The sequence below is a fragment of the Apostichopus japonicus genome, chromosome 5 (genome assembly GCF_037975245.1).
Source record: "Apostichopus japonicus isolate 1M-3 chromosome 5, ASM3797524v1, whole genome shotgun sequence".
NCBI classification, from domain to species: domain Eukaryota; kingdom Metazoa; phylum Echinodermata; class Holothuroidea; order Aspidochirotida; family Stichopodidae; genus Apostichopus; species Apostichopus japonicus.
The window spans coordinates 4,282,722-4,303,783 of record NC_092565.1 but is presented as its reverse complement, the minus strand read 5'-3'; the positions used below and the strand labels follow the sequence as shown (position 1 = coordinate 4,303,783).

General features: G+C 36.9%; 1 protein-coding gene across 1 annotated transcript; it reads left to right on the top strand.

Annotated features, from left to right (window-relative positions):
- The first annotated feature begins 10,175 nt into the window (after positions 1 to 10,175).
- LOC139968186 (uncharacterized) lies at positions 10,176 to 19,557 on the top strand. Its single transcript, XM_071972578.1, has 4 exons — positions 10,176 to 10,357; positions 12,119 to 12,651; positions 17,500 to 17,693; positions 18,392 to 19,557. Exons 2-4 carry the CDS (start codon positions 12,150 to 12,152, stop codon positions 18,638 to 18,640), a joined length of 945 nt encoding a protein of 314 aa, XP_071828679.1. The 5' UTR covers positions 10,176 to 10,357; positions 12,119 to 12,149; the 3' UTR covers positions 18,641 to 19,557.
- The last annotated feature ends 1,505 nt before the right edge of the window (positions 19,558 to 21,062 follow it).

Here is a 21,062-nt window from a genome sequence, read left to right as displayed (position 1 = left end):
CTGTTGTCTAAAACTTAGTATAATTTACTGGTTGGAAAGAACCTTCAAAATTCTTTTATTTTTTTTTTTTAAATAATTTTGATTTAATAGAATAATTCATATTGAAATTATCTATGTTTTGGCTAAGTGGAGAGATGAAAAAATGCTAAGGCAACGTATGGACGTTTTTCACAGTACGTCGTGTCCTGTACATGGGCTATAGGCCAAAATAATAAAAACAATGGAAAATGTTTATCACAGCGAGTATTATTCCCCCTAAAAAGTATATACTTTCCCCCTAAAATGTGTGGCTTATTGTCCACTAATTCCCCGCACACCACTCTAGGGACTATCCTCCTATGAGACATATCTTAGTGGAATCACAAAGCGGTGGTTGAACAGTTAAACGATCATAAAATTTGGATAACTGTCAAATCAGTATCTTGTGAAAATCCAAGCCTCATCGTATATTTTTGGCCCCAATCGGCGCACGCTTACCATACAATTCAGCGCACACAACGTCTGACGTAACGCTCATAACGTGGACTTATATATCTATATATATCACACACACAATCGTATATAAAGCTTCGTTAAATGCATGATCAATTTAAACAATCCATCGTCTTCAATATTGTCCTCCAATTTCCAAATGTCAAATATTTACTTGCCAATATTTACCAAATTAATTATCACTTTCTACATATAGGCTATAAAGAAAATACTGATAATAACTAGTTAACGACTTGAACAATACCCGTGAATGCAGTTAAAATCAACTTTATGGAACGCCAATTCATTAAATCAACACTGTATACCTTCCCAAGTGTAGAGAAATATATTACTATATAATAACAGACAGACAGTAGTTCATATAACATCTATATATATATGCAGCAGTATCAGCCGTTTCTCTTTGTTCTGTTCTTTGTTCGTGACAGACCTACCGCGGCCTTCGCCGCACAGGTGTTCATAAGAAGTAAACATGCATAGCCTTCTCTCTACTCGCCAGTACATGCTTAATTAAACTCCCAGCTGAGTTTTTCTTTCTCTTTTTCTCTCTCTGTTTCACTCACTCTCTCTCTGTTCTCTTCTCCTTGTAATTTCAATGCAATTTATTGTAGCAAATATACGAGCGTGGTTGTTATTGAACGAAGAATCTGCAGTCGCGAGCTGGAATTATGTCTCGCCTTGTGTTTCTATGTATATTAATAAGAGAGAGAGAGGAGGAGGTGGTTATTATTTTTTTTTACTTCAGATGTCAGCGTTATAAGGGAGAGAGAAGTGGAGAGAGAGAGAGATGTTCTGTCTTGGTAACGACACGGCAGGATAAAGAATAACAACTAATGGAACAAGTTGCTGCATAAAGCTTAGGTCATTTAGTGACATTTTTCCTCATTTCTAGTCTTACTTCCTTTATTCTTAAACCGTTTTCAAGAAAAAATAACACACTGTCTTCTTTTATTATAAATCAAAGTCTCTTTTAATTTAGAGTTTATGGAGTAGAAATAACGACATTTAGGATTTGCGTATAGCCTTGTGTGGAAGTTACATGATTCATGATAAAAAAAAATATATAGAGGCGAACTTATTTCGACATTTTAAAGTGAGGACTGCCCATGTCAAATTCTCGAGATACCCAAATTCTGTGATGACATGGCGCTGTAGAAGCCTGCCAATACTCAACTTGATGCAAACAGGTGTGACGTCATAGATGCATATTGAAAAGCTTTTTTGAGGAGGTGGGTGGGGGGGGGGTTGGCAAAATTTGCATCTAATTTGTGACATGAAAAACTGGATAGACACATCAAAACTAGATGCATTTCAATTTAAATACAAAACATCGGCATTCAAGTCTTATTTCATAAAATTAGCTTGAAGTTGGAACCCTATACGACACATAACCCAAGGTCACCCGAAACAACACTATAGAGAGTTCTCACACAAAAAAACATAACATTTTGTTTTTCATGTATACATCTGCTACACCACACCTGCTTGCTTCCAGTTTAACCTTTGTACACACTGTGTCTTCGTGTCTTCTATCGATGATGAAAATGAAACTTTTTCCAAAACAAAGAAGAAAAAAGCGAAGACGTTTAAAGGGATTAACCAGTGGCAGATAATACCCTTATCTTAAAGAGAAACACGTTTTACGCTGTTCGTTCACCCCTCCCCCCCTCCCCCGCACCCTCCCCTCCCATCTCAATATCTTGCCCATAACTCGTGATATGATTGGTTGAATGTAACGCTCTTTCACAAGATATACCCTACTTTTCTGCAAGAAGTGGATTATTTTTGGAACATGGGTGCCGTTATGGTAAATGTTCTTCAATGGCTCTTCTTTCCTAACACAATTTTGTTCTCGTTGATTTATCCTTGAAATGTCATACATGATTTGAAATTCTTGTTTAGCTGTCAATAAGCTGTCAATAAACTCTGTACGTAATAATTTCATCAAAATGAAAGTAATTTCTTCTTGTGGTAGAAATATTTTATAGTATACCTTTCTTGATAAATGATTGAATGATGTTATTAAGGAAAACCAAAATATTTCAGCTCAAGTGCCATGATAACATCATTCACTCTGCTCAGTGTTGCCAGATGCCTACACAAAGTAACATTTAAGAATTCATAACTTCGACTAAACTACTTTGAGGACGCGGTTATTAATACCTAAAGATGCGGACAATTTCCCTACGATTTATGTTGAGCAATCACCTTAAAAACTACCTAGAATATTCCTTTCATATGTCATTCTGTTATCTTCGTGATAATATTACACATAATTATGAAAATTTATCGATATGAGTGCTGGGTGTGCGCTGCGGGAAGGGGGGGGGGTGGAGAAAAACAAGCCTCCGAAAGAAAGGTAATCCGTTTCAGACCACTTTACAATTATTTGTCATTGCGTCCCTGTACCCCATGATTGACATGCACCCCCTACACCCCACAACATATGTATCCGTACGGATAAAATATTTAATTGGACCGTGGGATTAAACTCATGTTGGAATACGTAAATCATTGAATTCTAATGAATTCAAACAAATTAGACCGTGGTTTCGTCTGGTCTGTGTTAGATCTTTGTGATTTGCTTCATGTGTCTCTATACATGCCGTGACAATATAGACAAATCACTTATTAATTAAATAATTAATTAATGTCTTCTGAAATTAGAAAATTACTTCCGAAACATACTCAAGCATACTCAAGCATGAAACCGTCTCCCTTCCCCTATGCCTCCCCTACTTCCTAACCTCCCCCCCCCCCCCTCCACCTCCACCTGCCCCGGCCCAACGCTTACCGCGATCTCTTCACCATCTACAAGTCCTGTCATACCACAACGTTGCATTGTTGACAAGAAGTACGGTACAGTATACTCAGATCGAAGTTCGCGTTGCTAAATAGGGGTCGCTCTTTAACCTTTCAGTCCGAGAGAAACAGTACGGTACTCAGAACATAATGCTAGACCGTTTAGCAAACTTTGTTTACTCATGCGGTTTTTGAATGGTTTATCTTTTACAAGCAAACCCTGATTATGATAACTATACGGGCCCAACTACGCATACTTCTGGCAGTTTACATGGTAATGCGTCATCCAATGAGCAATATATAGCAACCTTGTAAAGTCTCTGTGTAGGGTTGCTAGGGGTTACCATATGTATCTACAGTTCAGTCTCTCCTCTACCACCATTACAACTTCTTTAACAGCCCCTCTGCCGAATTTAAGTGCTTCACCGTTAATGTAAATTGTACCCTCTCCCTTTTGGAAAACAATACTTTCTTTGCAAAATATTTAAATACAGAAGTAGGAATGAAACCCCATGCGAAATTGGTTTTTACCCATTCCCCGATATCTTACAGCTGGCGTTCCCCCTGATGCCAGGCTACATCACATCAGTGCCAAATCCCCGGTGCAAGCTGTTCCATCATTCAACTTACAAATTCACTTGAGATGATGACAGATCGTGCAAGACAGTTAAGAATTAAGGTCGCTGTTTAATTTTGTCAGCTTGTGGACCATTTTCCGGCTAAATTTGTAATATCTTTGTGGCCTCAACGTACATGTAATCGCCGGTGTAGGCAGCTCATCATTATGTACATAATTGATGTCATAATTTCTCTTGAAATTAGATCACACAATACCAGTTCGTAATAGAGGTCGCTGTTTACCTTTGTAAACGTGTGGAAAATATTTCGGCTACATTTGTAGTATCTTTGTGCCCTCAATTTACATGTATTCGCCGGTGTGCGAGATTTTTTTTTCCCAGCGCGGTAAAGGCCATCATTTGCATACCTCGCTTCTCATTGGCTGGGCTCCGTATACATAAGATTCATTACAATATCAACTAGCAGCTGATGCACTGAATCGCTCGTCACATACCACATTTCACAAGGCCACTTTGCTACACTCAAATAAAAAGGAAAACAGTCTAGCAACAGAATGTACAATGGTACGCGTTTGAGTAGACTAAATTTATTTTTCAGTGTGTTATGCCACGGATGTAGAGGGTCTGTGGTTATGTATCGCACAATTCTGATGCTGTAAGTTTAAAGAAGTTAAATCAAACCGAAACAGTTTAAAGATGATACAAAACTGAATCACCTTATAATATAAACGTAAGACAATTTCTGTGTTCAATAACTATAATCCACAGTGGCAGTGGTACTATACTAACATGCATGACTAAATACTAGGCCTATATCTTTCGCATTATATTATCTGAAAACGGTGCCAAAGGGTCATAATAAACCGTTTCAAAGGGTCATAATTTTGAAATTCAAATCATGTCTATGCTCAAAATTAAGAGTCTATCAGTTTAAAGTTTAAAAGCATCTCAAGTAAATAGTCAACCAGAAACGGTCAAGCTGTCCAATGTTTCTAAACAGTTTTGAAGCAACCAACTTGCGCCTGGTACTTATCTGCGTACATTGCCATCGCTGTACTCTGTACAGCAAGTTCCACCATCACTTGTCAAAACTTACTTATTCGATTTATTGGCTTTTCAGGTTTGGATCATCAACCTAAGTAGTAAGTAATCATTACCTTCAAAGACGGACAGTCATCTACAATGAGACGTGTACACTCACAGTCCATGGTCGCAGTATTGTTTTACGAACTTATGGATGTAAATGTACACAGACAAGTTCGCGCAAAAGCAAAGAAAAAACATTTTAACAATTTTTTAAACAAAGTTGTCTCAAGACAGTCCCCAGTTCATACAGCACGTGTATGCGAATCACGATCCACTGCGTGCACGTGTATGTTCATGTACATACACACACGCATAGCGTAAGCAAGAACCTCCTAATTCAGCATCAAAAGCCAATGAGAAGCGAGGTATGCAAATGATGGCCTTTACCGCGCTGGGAAAAAAAATCTCGCCGCCGGTGTAGGCAGCTCATCATTATTTACATAAATGATGTCATCATTTCTCTTGAAATTAGATCGCGCAATACCAGTTCGTAATAGAGTTCGCTGTTTAATTTTGTAAGCGTGTGGAAAATATTCCGGCTACATTTGTAGTATCTTTGTGGCATCAACTTACATGTATTCGCCGGTGTAGACTAGACAGCTCATCATTATGTCATTATTCCTCATGACATTAGATCGCGCAAAACCAGTTTCGTAATAGAGGTCGCTGTTTTACTTTGGCAACTATAGCCGTGGCTAGAGAATCTCTATCTACGGCTCTGTTGGCTACTTGTGGGAATTAATCCGGCATTACTAATGTTATGTATCATGTTATAATATGTTTTCCATCATCGTTCATAATTACATAGCTAACGCAGGTATAGTCCGTACATCGTCAATCCTTTACGGAACCACATTAAGCACTTTATAAGTCTTTACCGTCACTTTTTTTATATGCACGGCATTTTCCAAAGCCTACCCGTATGTATTTTACGTATCGCGCCAACTATATGCTAGTATGAGGAGGTTCTATAGCGCTTACTAGGGGTCTAATTTTAACGTTGAACTTGCACAAAAGCCGTTTTGTAAATTTGTCTATGCCCGGAACTCCTATTGACTGTGTACGCGAATAGTTTTCAAAAGATATATCAAGTTCATGCAACAGCCACGTTGACTTTCGATTCTGAGTCCAAACCCGCCTGATAGAACGTGACAACGTTACCTTCCCCCACCACGGGACAAACTAAAACGAATGACAGCGAATGACCGAATGACAATTGACTTTGTACAGGGTAAATTATCATTTGCGAATGACAGCGAATGACAGCGAATGACAACGAAGGACAGTATTGAGTGGAGATAGAATGATTAACGGAGTGGAGTAAATGCGGTTATTGGTTTTCTGCGCAAAAATGATTTGAGGAAAATCGCATGTACGTGGTTGTAGGGGTTTGGTGTAATTTACGGATAGAAACCACAGGGAAAGATTTTGTGTGAGAATGCGGTGGAGTGCTGTGCTTTTCACCTCTGTAGATATATATAGAAAGATAACTGAAGCCGTTTCAAGATTATAGTATTGTTAGTTTGTAACAATTAATATCGGAAAAATGACGTTAAATTTACTTTTTAATATCAGACTTACAATTTCGCTTACTATAAGGTGCGTTTTTATCTTGTCCTTACTTTACTAGATCTAGATACCCACGAAGTCTGAACTGTGATATCCGGTTGAAGCAAATGTCTGTGCTGTCATTCACTGTCATTCGTTTTAGTCAACGCATTTTTTTAGTGTGTACAACATATTGTCATTCGTTATGTGTAACGCAATTGTCATTCGTTTTAGTAACACCCCCACCACAAACGAATTTTGGTATCGCCCCCTCTATACCACGGGGATATTAATTCAGTCGTTTGGTGTAAGCGAAAGCTCTGTCCCATTCTTCATCGTGGCGTTCACAAATTGATATTGGGATTCCTCTTATAGTGTACCCTTTCAAAACAGCATATTGGCAACCGTTATACAAACTTTATTGTTCGATATTTCGCAATAACCATATGTTATTTTGTACCACTCGGAAGATACCTTGTAACATACGACAGCAATGAAGAAACATCCAATTGTGCATGTTACAAGCAAAAATAGATCTTGAGTTCATGAAGACATCTGCATGAAAGAACAAAATAGATAGACTTTGACGATGAGAGTAATTTATCTTCCAGCCAATGATATTATAATATCATCCACGTGCTCTTACATCAAACGTCCTTAAAGCATCCCATTGCCAAGTCCTGCTACATACAGTATACAGAGTTATCCTTTTTCAATGTGTTCCAACAGATACACACTGCTCATCCTGTGGACATCTATGGCAAGCCATATGTGCAATAATTGGATAAACCGAGTTTATCGCCGTTAAACTCTGTTTTTCGATCGATAAACTCAGTTTATCGAATTGATAACCGTGTTTTTCGTGATAAACTCAGTTATCGAGCGAAAAGCAGGGTTACCTCAATAAACTAAGATTATCGGCGATAAACCGAGTTTATCTAATGCGAACTATGTTTTTCGCTCGATAAACTAAGTTTATCGATAAACTCAGTTTATCGATAAACTCAGTTTATCGTTCGATAAACCGAGTTTATCGAATTGGATATGGCACGCCACATGTGCAATAAATCGATAAACCGAGTTTATCGCCGTTAACTCTGCTTTTCGCTCGATAAACTGAGTTTATCGCGAAAAACACGGTTATCCAGTCGATAAACTCAGTTTATCGATCGAAAAACAGAGTTTAACGGCGATTAACTCGGTTTATCGAATTATTTCACATATGGCTTGCCATAGACATCAGTTATCACAAGTCACCAAGTCATAATTCAAGGCGACGCTTCTAACATCTGACGGCCTGCTTAATGGACGGAGTTTACTGCAAGGTGTCTCCATATTTTCCACTTCGATTTAGACATCAGGAACATAATGAAGTTGTTCATAATTTCAACGACAATTATTGTTTGATTGCGTTAGATATAATTTGATCGGTAGGAGAGAGGGCATTGGCGTTCTTTTGCATTAGGGCATTATACAGGGCTCATAAGTAAGCAGTTGGGTGTTAACGTCAGACAACAGCCTAATGTAATTAATAATTATCTACATTTTCAACCTCTTTGTGTTAGGACATACTACTTTAATTGTGTAATTTTTGGATACCACCCTGAAGTTGTTATTTTAGATATTGACAAGAAAGGTGCATTTCGTTGTGCTGAGTCCGAAAACTTGAAACTGCCCGAGGAAACTGATTAAAATGATATGAAATGATAAAATGATGATGTTGAGTCAGAGCAGATTTTTGGGAGATGTAAAAATAATATCTGCTGGCTATAGGCATATTGGGTTACTCTGATATAATTCCATATAATTAATATCACCATCATGTACATATAATTATCGATCACCTTATATAAGACACAATACAAGAAAGTATAAAGCCTCCATTCTGAATGACTGGACATATAAAGGTCTATAGCTTAGGCTGGAAGCTGGTGCACGTGAATGTACACAGAAGTACTTCATTCGAGCAACCTTCCATGCATCCAGCGCGTTGGTAGCGACGCCGGTTGGCATTAGAGGGACATCTAAAATGTCAAAACTGGACATCGTTAGAAAAATAAGGGACATTTCAATTCAAGACAACATAAAATTTAAAAAAAGTGTACTCTAAAATACAGGGTTCAATGGTATGCCCATGCACGTGGCATTGTATACGCTACAAACTTTGTTTTGCCAAGAGCAGAGAGTCCTCGTGTTGTTATTGATTTATTTCAGTTAACGCAATAAACATGCCAAGCACTGTAATTGCAGAGTACATGGCTCAAGTAAAATATGTACGGTGTTACCCATACAAAATAGTGAAGAAAATGATGATAATTAATGATCAAGTCTCTAAACCATCCTCTTTCAAGCAATAAGCTTCTTTCATTCTCGGGCAAACCGCAACAACATCGTTTGTTTTCTTCTTTTTCGTTTAGCTGATTCTGGCTGGCTGGATTTTCAAACCCTTTGGAAGAAGTTGTTGAGGCTGCTGCATGCAGTCTCTTACACACTAACTGGAGCTAAATGTATTTCCATGTAATGAACGTTACTCAATAGAGTGGCGGTTCCTCATGTGACCGTTACTCAATATAATGCACTTCCACCTGCAGATGAGAAAATAATGTCAGAAAGATGATATGAACACTTGCCAAAAAGCTACCATACGCTGCATTGGTCCAAATATGCTAGATCATGGTCACCTTTGGTCAAAATTCTTAAACTGTGATCAAACCGCTCTGCAGAGCATCGTCCCTCGTTGAGCATTAAACTTATTTTATTCTCGACACTCCAACCTCCAAGAAAACGTTCTTTGTTGATAGTTTCGAACGATGCATTGCCTATATCTAACAGCAAAGATAACCCATTGTGACTTCAAAAGAGACCATAGGTTTATTTTGTGCTGATGTTTATTGTTGTTGTTATTGTTATTGTTGTTGCAATATCTGATTATTTTATTTGTTTAACATGAAAGCAATGCACATTCTGATTTTCTTCCTCTCCAGCAAATACATTTTATAAAACACATGTTTATGAAAAAACATAAAGAGAAACCACGGTGCTTTTGCAAATCATCAACCGCAATGACGTCATTGATTTTGTTGTTATCAGCTAACTGTTTTAATGTGAGAGTCAATTTTGCTCCCTGACAAATATAATAGGGAAACGAAAAATGCTCACAGCGCTCGCTAAGTTACTAAGTTATACATCAAAGTTTTTGTTTTAACATTTTCTCTTCAATAACAACAATAAGTTAAAATCTGACTCGAGAGATCCAGTTCAAATACAAATGCTTTTTTTGGAGATTACATCCGACTTTATTTTTAAGTAAAAGTATAAAAGCCCTTTTCCGATCTTACTGTGGCTAACCCACTGTCCATAACAGGGATGTGTTAATAGGCACATCCCAGTTCACGGTAAGCTACAAAACATTAATTCGTTGAAGCCCGAACCACAAACACACCATAATAAGTTTGCAATCAACAAGTGTTTGCTCAAGTGTCGTTAATATTCATGAAGCGTGACCGACACTGGTATTGGTTGAATCGGTATGAATATGCATTAGGCCAAGCTTGAAATTGACAGATACCGTGAGAAGTTGCTCGTGTAACTCTATAAAGCAAAACAGTTGCCATTTACTCAAGTGGTAGATAATTAATGAAGGGATAAAGACCAAAGGGAATTTCTCATTTTAAAATCTAAACCTATAAGCTAAAGTGTCAGACAACCAAAGTGGTCCAAATCCGAATTAGCCGAAGTTTGAGAAGTACAAACAGCTTTTCAGTCATAGGCCTACATACACATCGGAGAATACCAGCGTGAAATTAGAAATTAGTTATCACAGCCCTGCAGAATATCACAATCAAGAAAAGGTGAGTTTTTGCTACTTCATAAAAAAATATTATGAGGATTAGACCTATCTTAATTTTGTATTTTTTTATGTGACGTTTAGTATTGATTTTTATAGATATTATCGTTGATTTTGACCCTTTTTTTTTAATTGTTAACAACTTTTCTATCAGATTAAATATTGTAACTGCTGGATCCTATTTTGGCTAATATAAGAATATAAGAATGTAATAATATTACAATTTCTTTGATAACATTTATTATTTCATCTGCGTTCATTTAAAGCATCTAGTTGGTTGGCAATTTACCAAAACCTACTGAGTATAACTAAAATATTAAGATTGCAATTAAGAGCACTTTTCGTTAATTGAAGGTTAATTTAAAATTCATTATTTAATATATTTTGGTCCTTATAAAGTTGCTTTAATAAAAAATACATCAGCTATGGAAGTCTTTCATTATCAAAATGATAAGCAAATTTAACAGCTTATATTCCCGGTTTTTCCCCTCAATATTGAGAAAATTTCTTTCATAGTTCATTCCTTTGAATTTTCTATCTGTCTATCTCTCTTTCCTTCTTAGTTTATTAATAAATATTTAATGTTTAACTTGGCTTTAAGATAACGGCAAGTTAATATATACAATTTATAGTACAGGGAAACTGTCTTGTTTTATAAATAGAACAATGCACGCTTGACCTACATGTATCGCAATAGAAACTTATAGCCTGTTATTATGCGAGCTATCGTCATACGCACTCTTCATGTAAAGTTTTAAGCTATCAACTTTTATTATATAATATATTACGGTATCGTGAATCCGTATGACAGATAGCCGTTTCTAACATGTAATCCGGAATTTGAGATACCTCAAATTACTTTCAGATATCCTTAATTTTAATTAAATTTCTTTGTTCTCAGTTTCAATTGTTTTATAATTTCCCACTCGGTTTTCCGTTGTTTGTCTATACATATATTTATTTTTGTTGGTTACAATTTCAAATATCTGAAATTGAATTCGATACATCTCAATGTTTATTTCCGATATATGAAAGTATCAGTTAGATATCTGGATTTCTAATTCAGATATCTCAAATTAAATTTCAGTTATCGGAATACGAATTCCACTAAAACTACACAATGCCAGATATCAGACATTTCGGATTCAATGTTAAAAACTTTTTTTTTTACACATCCGGGCTCATTTTCAAATTAAAGTACTTTTTTGGTTGATAACGCGAACAGATAAACGTAAGATTTATATCACTTTGTTCATTTATTTTGTGATTTGTGTTAGAAAATAAACTGAATGTATCATTTGTAAAGAGTTGTACAAGTAGATATACAAATATATATATACAAATAGATTGCACTTTTTAGCTTTAAACGGAAAATTTTCCTTTGGGTATATATTAATGATGGAATTTTCATGTTAAAGATAACAAACACCAACGTGAGAACAGAATATTTTGCCAAAGTTTGCTTTTATTGGAACATAATTGGACAAATTTACCAGATATACCAAAAAAAAATATATATTTATTAAATGTATTTCATTTCAAGGGGCGGGGGGATTTTGACTCTTCTAGTTATTCATGTAAACATTAAAGTGTTCAAGATATGCAATAAAATGCCTCAGTGAGAAAGAATGCCTTGATGCCTTTTGAAGTTTCAGCATGAGTGACCGTTATTTGATTTCCTAGCATATTCGAGGGCTAAACTGTTGACCTTTAAGTTTTGATTCATTTTAAATATTCAATTTCTCTTTTTCAATTTGGTGTGTAGGTCTGATCGTTACTACCAATAGAGTAACAGGATGTTTGCCAGTCCCGACTACCTCTGTATGGTGTTACCATCTACCCCTGCTGCCATATATGCCCCTGTCTCACCATACCCATGTCCCGCCTATCGTTCCTCGGTCTGTCTTCCGGGGTACAACCCGTCTCAGAGAGTCGCATGGAGGACATCAGATATACGTCATCATGGCAGAAAATCATCCCTCAAAAATTCAGCAAAATCACAAAAGGTGAAATCGTTCTCAATCGAGGCTATCCTCTCAGATGACAAGTTTGAAGCTAACAAGAAACATTCTCAACCACAGCGATGTCGTGCCATGCCGTTTACAGCTGGACTGGTCGATCGAGCCCACGGAACGAGGCCGTTTGCTAACTTCAACTTCATTAAGGACGTGCACGGTCAGGCAACAGATGGTACGGGCTATCCTGTTCATGGAGCGGCCCATGATGCTCCTCGGTTTAAAGATGAGATGATGAGAAGTTACGGCCTGAATGTAAGACCATCACGCGATGACGTCAAAGGTAGGTACTCCATACTGTTGTATGACCCATCGTTATGGAGTGGAGGGGTAGGAGGGGTGTGGGAGGGGTAGCAATCAATCTTTGAGACCACATCTTGCTCAATATTCGAAGGACGGTGGGACATGTGACTTTGATTTGAATTGAAGGATTCAAGCTGCCAACAAAATGGACACTCTGTGCTTTCTGTACCAAAAATTTCAGTATTAAAATTGATGTTTTTCCCAACAAAACGGCACATTTTCAGTAAAATGTTTTTACATTTTCCAAAATGGTAAAGGGTATCGTACTTTTCATTATAAGATTATGAAAGGGACACTTTTGACGTTTTGCACAACCTCCCACCCCTCTCCCTTCCCGGCTCCACTGTCCCTCTATTTGGTGCCAAAAGGAACCTCTATGTACCTTTTAGCACTCTCGGTCTAACTTTTTTTTTCACCTAAATTCAAAAGTTTCTTGTATAAAAAAAAATACAAAAATACAAACATATCTGCAGCAATAATAATAACGTAATTTCTTGAATATTACACGTTTTTATATTATGAAAAATGTGTGGAAGTATATACCACTTATGGTTTCTCAAGACCTCCTTCACCTCCCCTCTCCTCCCATCAGCTCTTCTCCCGCTTCACACTATATTAATTCAGGCTACAGTTGTTTATACGCACACAATAAAACGGGGGTCATGCTGCAAATTGCGATTTATCTCAGGTACGCATTCAAGAATCTAGCTGTATAACATAGTGCCAAACAGGTGTGCATACAAAGTACATGATTAAGTTCTCTCGTTAAACCTTGCCCATTATTCCACAATTAGGAAGTAAATAATAACCCGAGGATGGCCTATTACTAATAACCCTACTTCTCGTCTTGTAGGGACCGGTTTTCACCCCCTAACGAAATATCAAAAGAGATTAGTTTTAATCCTTTCTTCAAATGGTTTTCAAAAGAACATCTCTGCTAAGCTTCTGTCTATTTCTCCTTCTCCAGGCATCGATAAGATGTTTAATTTCAATTAGACTGAAGTGGGTGAGAAAAGCACTTCAAGTAAATAGTCGAACCACTTTCCGCTGATTCTTGGAGATTTTTGTTTAAGACCCTAACCTGTTATTGAGGGAGTAAGATAGAATGAGAAATACAGGTGGGGACCTTTCCTCTTTTGAAGGAGAAAGGTATTTCAGGTGGGGTGTCATTACAGCTATCAATTAGCACGGAAACTAAACACAAACTTCGATTTATTTGGGCTTAGCTCGGTTACAATACTCAATACCCCCCTATTCAGACTATTAAGAGACCAACACCAACCCCTGGTCATTGACAGACTGCTTCCTATTATTGACAGGCTCAGCACCTATAGACCTTATACGTCACAAAAGACAGGTGTGAAGTCCTCAAGTGTGAGGAAGGTACACTTAGAGGGGTGTTTGCCTTTTGTTAACATTATCATTATCTTTATTGTTTAATTCAGTTTCCCGGCAGCTTCTGGTAATCGTTCAGTTTCTTTCTCTAAGAGAAAAGCTAAAAGCTCAGACGGAGTATATGGGTCTGCTAATGACGTCATAACAATCTATTTTGACGTGACTTTGTTTTGTAATAGTTAGGCCTGCAGTTCATTACAGAGTATGATATAAAGACTATCGAGTGTGTTAGTTAGTTAGTTAATAGGGTAGGCCTATCGTATAAAAGAATAATCAGCATCCACTTATCAACTTACTATATGTCAAATAGGAACTATTATCTTCTCAAACGGTATTTCTTCAGTTAGTGGAAGTTAGAAATTTGCTTTAGAACCATAAAAGAATTTACTACCCCCACCCCCCCCCCCCCCCAAAGCATTGGAAGAGAGGAGCAGTGGAAAGGGTTTTATTTGGCGTTTCTTTTGCTAGAATTAAAATTCTAGAAATCCCAGAAAGATTTTCACATTTCGCCCTATGAACTCATGCTGATGGCTAACATTCTCTTTAAAGCAAAATAAAGTTTTATACCGATTCACACTGGAATTTCATCAACAACTAGTGAATTATACGATTAACGTTCTTGTATTTTCATGGATACAAATTTTCGGACGTCATTCTTATATTTTCGTGTCTTTATTAATTATAATATTATATATATATATATACTTTCACCAGATTATACCTCATAGCCTAATTAAAACAAAAATTTGCGCCATAATGTCGAGATTGGACTTATAACTTTGTTAAAACTAATAAGTCCGTTGGCGACTACTAGAACAAAAATCAATAGGGTTATAGAAAGCGTTGGACTGGAATTACAAGGGTCTAATAGTTTCAACTTATTTCAACTTTTTTTTACATTTTTCTTCTTCCGGTGGCCTAAATTTATTACGGTTACTGTAACTCCTTGCTGTAACATATGTGTGGTTATTTATATTAAAATATCCTGGGCTGTTATTTTGCTTTCCAGATCAGTGAATTTCGGGAGGTAGGCTGAACAGATTCTTTGCCGCGGCATCGATAAGAGAAAAACCACCCGAGATCTTGTTGACATGTAATTCGAACTAACCTTTAAATCGGTATCATAGCTTCACGTCACAATAATCATATATTGATTTTCGTTTAACTTCCAATATTGTCACAGAAATTAATTTTAAAAGCAACAGTTAGAAAACAAAAAGCTATACATCGTACGGTTATGTTATTTGTTGACCAATCAGACTGCAGCCAGTATTATGAGAGAGCTTATTAAAAGGACGATACCCAAACATTTTGTTCCTATTCACTATTAGCGCAGAGCACGTTGGCTTTATGGTTTGTGAGTACTAACTCTCAGCATGTGGGATTTTCAACGCGCGAGACAAAGTAATTAGCACAAAACGGTCAAAACAGTTGACAAGGTTCTTTTTTTTTAAATGAAAGGTTTTGAGCCGACGTAATACGGTTTACCTATCACTCGACAAAATCAATGCGCATTATTACGCCGCGTGGTTAACAGTAATATTTGCAATCGGTGAAAAAAGGGCTTAAGGAATAGGCACCTATACATAATTGTGCACTAAATATCGAGCCTAGGCTATATATCTGTTCACAATAGCTCTTGAACAGTGTCAGAATGTGTATGCATCAACGCTTGCCAAAAACAGAATACATGCGCGTATCATGACTCATGAAAGTAGAACATTTAGAAAAGACGGCTTCTGCAATATAATGTGAAACAATACTTTTTTTGTGTGTAAAGGTGTTCTTTGATTAGAGCATAGATTACAAATTGATTTTAATAGATTTGAAAGGAAATCGAAAATGAAATACGGGAATGGTGTTGTTTTCTCTATCGATCGTTAGTATACTGCTTCTGTTATTGGGAGTCCCATGGGTGGCATGACACTACAAATGACGGATGCATGATTTGACTTGAAGAGAGCATTTACAGACAGGCGATGTTGTTTATCTTTAAACGTATCAATTCTATGCAACAATTAAAAGCGTAACTATATATTTTCATAACTCAGTGAAGCTGTATAGTATACAGGAGAACGGGTGTTGTTGTTTCATCATTGAAACAACAAGCGATGAATGGCGTAAGTCAAGTTTCATAATTGTGGAAAAGGATAAAATAAAATAAAAAATCTCTAGTATAGGCAGGGGCGTCAAATTTTCAATCCCAATTGAAAAGTATGGGGGACATACATGACTGAACACTGAATGACTGTGAGCGACGAGAGCCTTGGCGCAAAGCCTTTACGAGGTGGGTTCCAAAGGCAAGGCCCCGACGGGGTCCAGGGGGGATCACATCTACAAATCTTCAAGTTTGCTTCTGTTTGTTCCCTGAATTGATATGTCCGTCATCAATATATTTAACGAAAGTCACATCTGACAAGTTTTTGGAGTTAAATTAAGATGTAAGTTATAGGCCTGCCCTTTATCATGATTAATAAAATTGCAACTTGAACAAAAAAAAAAAAAAACGGAAACACTCTTAAACTTTGCACACAAGAATAAAATCGTCTGTGTTATTCAGATGTCAACAACATCGTGCACACATATGGTATCAAAAGTACATTTTAAAAGCCATGTTTGGTATCTTAACACATTCACTTTGTCTCTCGTTACTTGAATCTTCCAACATAAATGAAATATTAATAACCACTATAATCTCATAGCAAAATGTTTGAGATACACGAGTCATTATGAACCTGACAGGCGTAGCGCCTACACGAGTCAGTCACTAAACCCGGGTAAGGGATTAATATGATTTTGTGCCCCCACAATTCAGTGTACCCCTGCCCCCACCCCATGATTGACGCTCGTGGTAGTAGGCCTAAATTCAGGATTAACCGTTGCCATGGTAATCGGCATACAATTTTTGTAATACATCGATGGAAACCTACTTTCAAGGACAAAGGTGGGTGTGTGCGTGAAGGGGTAGGATTGTGACGTGGCTCACTGGAATCGAGATCCAGTTCGGGTTTCGGGAACATTTTTGTCACCTCGTTCCGGCTTTTTGTCCTCTTCACATTCATCCTTCAGACATATAATGAAAATCCGTTATTTCTTTATCCCTCGTATTTTCCCTGGTTCCTCCGCATTTTCCGCCCCCCCCCCCCACCTTATTGATCACGGGGTCCGGGAAGACCTGTACGGCATGTGAAAATGTTATTTTGTCCCTTACTTATAACATATTAATTACCTAAGAGGCGAAGGAAACGGGGGGGGGGGGGAGTATCATGAGGCGTGGGGTTCCTACGAGAAGAGGAAATATTTTAGGAAGAACCAGTCGTTGACCGTCGGCATGATATTCCGTAAATGAGAGAGATGGGGCGACTTCAGTTTGTATTCCAAGCCACGTGACATAATTTGTGCACTTACTGTTTGTTATTAACTATATTTTCAGATCCAGATCAACCTCAACACATGGAAGCCTGGAGTTTAAACCCAGCAGCAGTACATGAAAAATCTAAAAGAGTCCGAACTATTTTTACGAGTGAACAGCTACAGCGATTGGAGAAGGTATTTGAGGAACAGCAGTACATGGTTGGAACAGAGAGGCTTGTTCTGGCATCCGAGCTACAACTATCAGAGGCACAGGTTAGTCCAGGGGATTACCATAATAAGGCAGAACTGTTAGCGCAATTCACCCTTCTATTCGGGGATGGGGGGGGGAGGTGAAACCGGGTGAGGGAGCACATGGGTATATATGCTACCCCAGTTTTGTGAAAGACCTGAAATATTTCCCCAGTCCATAAATTAGAACGGTTGTCTTCTTTTAATTAATGAAAAGTAAGGTAACACTTCCTCTACATTTGTAATTAGAAGGTATACTCTGTTGTTTGTTTTTACCAGAAAGGGCAATTTTGTTAGTTAAAAAAGGTCCTATGTTAGAAACTAAAAAAATGGTAAGGAATTGTTGAAGAAGAACCCTTTCTAAACTGGAGTGGCTGGTACGGAATACATAGAAGATTACTTTTGTCGTTGAGGTTTGAGATCATTTTCTGACTTGAACTCTTATACATCAGAGTGACATGTGCCTCTGGTTCTCGAATGCAACTGCTATTTTTAGAGAGGTGAGGGGGGGGGGGGGAGCATGTGGCGGTTGGGGTGTGGTTCTGCATATAATTCATACAGAACAATGTATGCTTTGTTTCGTATTACCAGTTCTGGTAAAAGTCTGAGTATCATCTCTGGTTGAAGAGATTGCTAGGTTGACATTTAAGTCTTCTATAAAAAAAATTAATAATACATAAAAGAGTATCAATTCCATTTTGTTTCTAATTATCTCATTTCAGGTCAAAGTTTGGTTTCAAAACCGTCGAATCAAATGGCGGAAGGAAAGTCACGAGAAGAACCAGGCAAAACTTGCTGACTACCGATCTAGAAGGGACGAAATTAGGAAAAAACTAGGCCTTAGTCAGAGACGCAGGATAACTCCTGACGAAATCAAAAGAAAGAGGAACTTAGCGACCTCTGACGTGACACTAAACAAACCAATAGACAGTATCGATGATTCTGACGAACAGGATATTTCGAAACAGTGATCAATTTTTGGTAGCAATTGATGACGTCACAATGGCTGTGTTTAATGTTTATCCTATTGTATTTTCTTCTTGTTACAAAATTTTATATATATGTTTACTGTCTATATCATGACTTAAAGATCATAGAGGATTTACAAGTCTCCAGACTTAAGTCTGCTTTAAAACTGCTCTAACTTTTCAAAAGTATATACTTTATGTAAGGATCTGACCCTCCACGTATTATTCCAAGGGACTCGGGAGAGTTTCTGTGAGACAACGGAAGCGCTAACTTAGGGGGAAATACTTTTGCCGTAACTGTAAAAATAATTGTTTAGTTTGATTATTAAGTTGTGACGATTTTAAACATTTTTATAGCATTTTGTGAGCCTCTGCTGTGACTTAAACTATACTCGTTTTTCGAGTACGGCCTATAAAAACGAGACAAATATGAACTGGAGACTGCACATATAGGTGGGACAGCTTTTATGTAGCTATTTATACTAGAGGTTAAAGGTTATCAGTATTGTACCCAAATATGTAGTACTCTATACAATTGTTGGAAATTTTGACAGCTTTATCGTATAAAGGTTTTGACTTTCCAAGTTATTCCCCGGATATCGAGGAGTGTCGATTAACTGTCTAAATGAGGAAGTATTCTAGGAGACTGCAGGCCATTATTGCACTGTCTATCATATTTGAGAGCAGCATTGATGATTTAGTCCATGGACTGGGTATTAGAAATATCTCCCTATACTTGCACAAAGCGATTCTATAAATCGGCATCGACGCCAGTGGGCTCTGAACAATAATAAGATATATCGCCCTCTAATTCTATAAATAAACAACACATCTTTGGCTATGAAAACCACCATCTGACAGGATTCTTTAGGTAGTTGGTATACCCATGGAGCTATAAACGGTATACTGACTTCTTTTTGAGACGGTAGTGTAAATGGGGTGGGGGTGGGTGTGCGTGGGGGAGGTAGGGGCGCAGATGCGATTGGTGAAGTAATTGGTGAGGGGGTTGAGAGGGAAGAGGTGTAGGTTATATCACCCAGCAAACACAAAAACGTTTTTAAAACGTTATTAAAACGTTTCGTTTTTTGTTTTGATAATGTTATTTGTGGTGTAATAAATATGTCACGAAAACGTTTTCAGGCTATTATTTCAAAACATTTTTCATTAAAACATTAAAATAACATTAATATAACATAAATATCCCATAAAAACGTTATGCCGACGTTTTTATAACACCACATTTAACGTTATAAAAACATATTTTAGAGGCTCTTTTAAAAATGTTATGATAACGTTTTGTATTTGCTGGGGGATCATAGCCAATCGTTTCGTTCTGTTTTAGACGATATTATGACATATTTTGGTACACATTTTGTTGTTGTTGAATATTTACTGAAAGACATGAAAATGTTCGCAGTAAAATAAAATGCTTAAAGAGAATCATTTTCAACGTTTCAGAGATTCCATATAAACAAATGAATAAGTACTGCTAGTCTTACTCTATGTGCCAAATAATTTAAGTTAATATAATAAACATTTCTTTTGTAATTTTGCGTAATATATTTTCAATCTTTGGTTCTAAGTACCTTAAACTTCCAGCTTTGTTGAAATTTATTCTTCAGTATGTCATGTGAGAGAGGTAAAAGGTAAACAGAATATAACTGCTAACGAGGCTGAACATCATATTGAAACCATCTCCACTACAGGATGTTAAGACAATTTATTAAGCCTACTTCTGAAAACTAAAATAATTGTCACCAACAATTGTCATAATGGGACAAGACTTTTAAAGTGACTTGTTCATGACACAAAAATAGTTTGAAGAAAATGTCAAATCTATTTCACTGTACTGGAAATATGTAAAATAAATGTTTGTACAAAAAATGAGTTTTGTAAATAAATAGATGAGACGTACACAACTAGATGTGCACTAATTTCTTAACGTCACTTTATGAAGTGGAGTGTGTGAAGGGTGTATGGGTCGGGGGGGTGTGGGGGAATTTCTGACCCCCTCTATAAAGAAGGCCTCGTAATGCTACAATGTACATAACAGCAAGCGATGGGAAAATATTTAAGTTATATATATATATATATATATATATGTATATATATATATATTTATATATATATATATATATATATATATATATATATATATATATATATATATAATAATAATAATAATGATAATAATAATCTGTGTCCCCACACAAGCAATAATGTACATCGCTCTTTTTTTTAAATTCCACCTCCCCCCCACCCTCCCCAATGGTCAAAATGAAAAGCTAAAACTTGAAAGTTTTCCTGTTGAAATTTCATCTTAAAAAGCCACAATTTAAAAAAAAGTCCACTGAAGATAGAAATGTAGTAATATATACCCACTACCCTCGTCCCCCTTCCCCTGCTCCACAAACACACACAAACG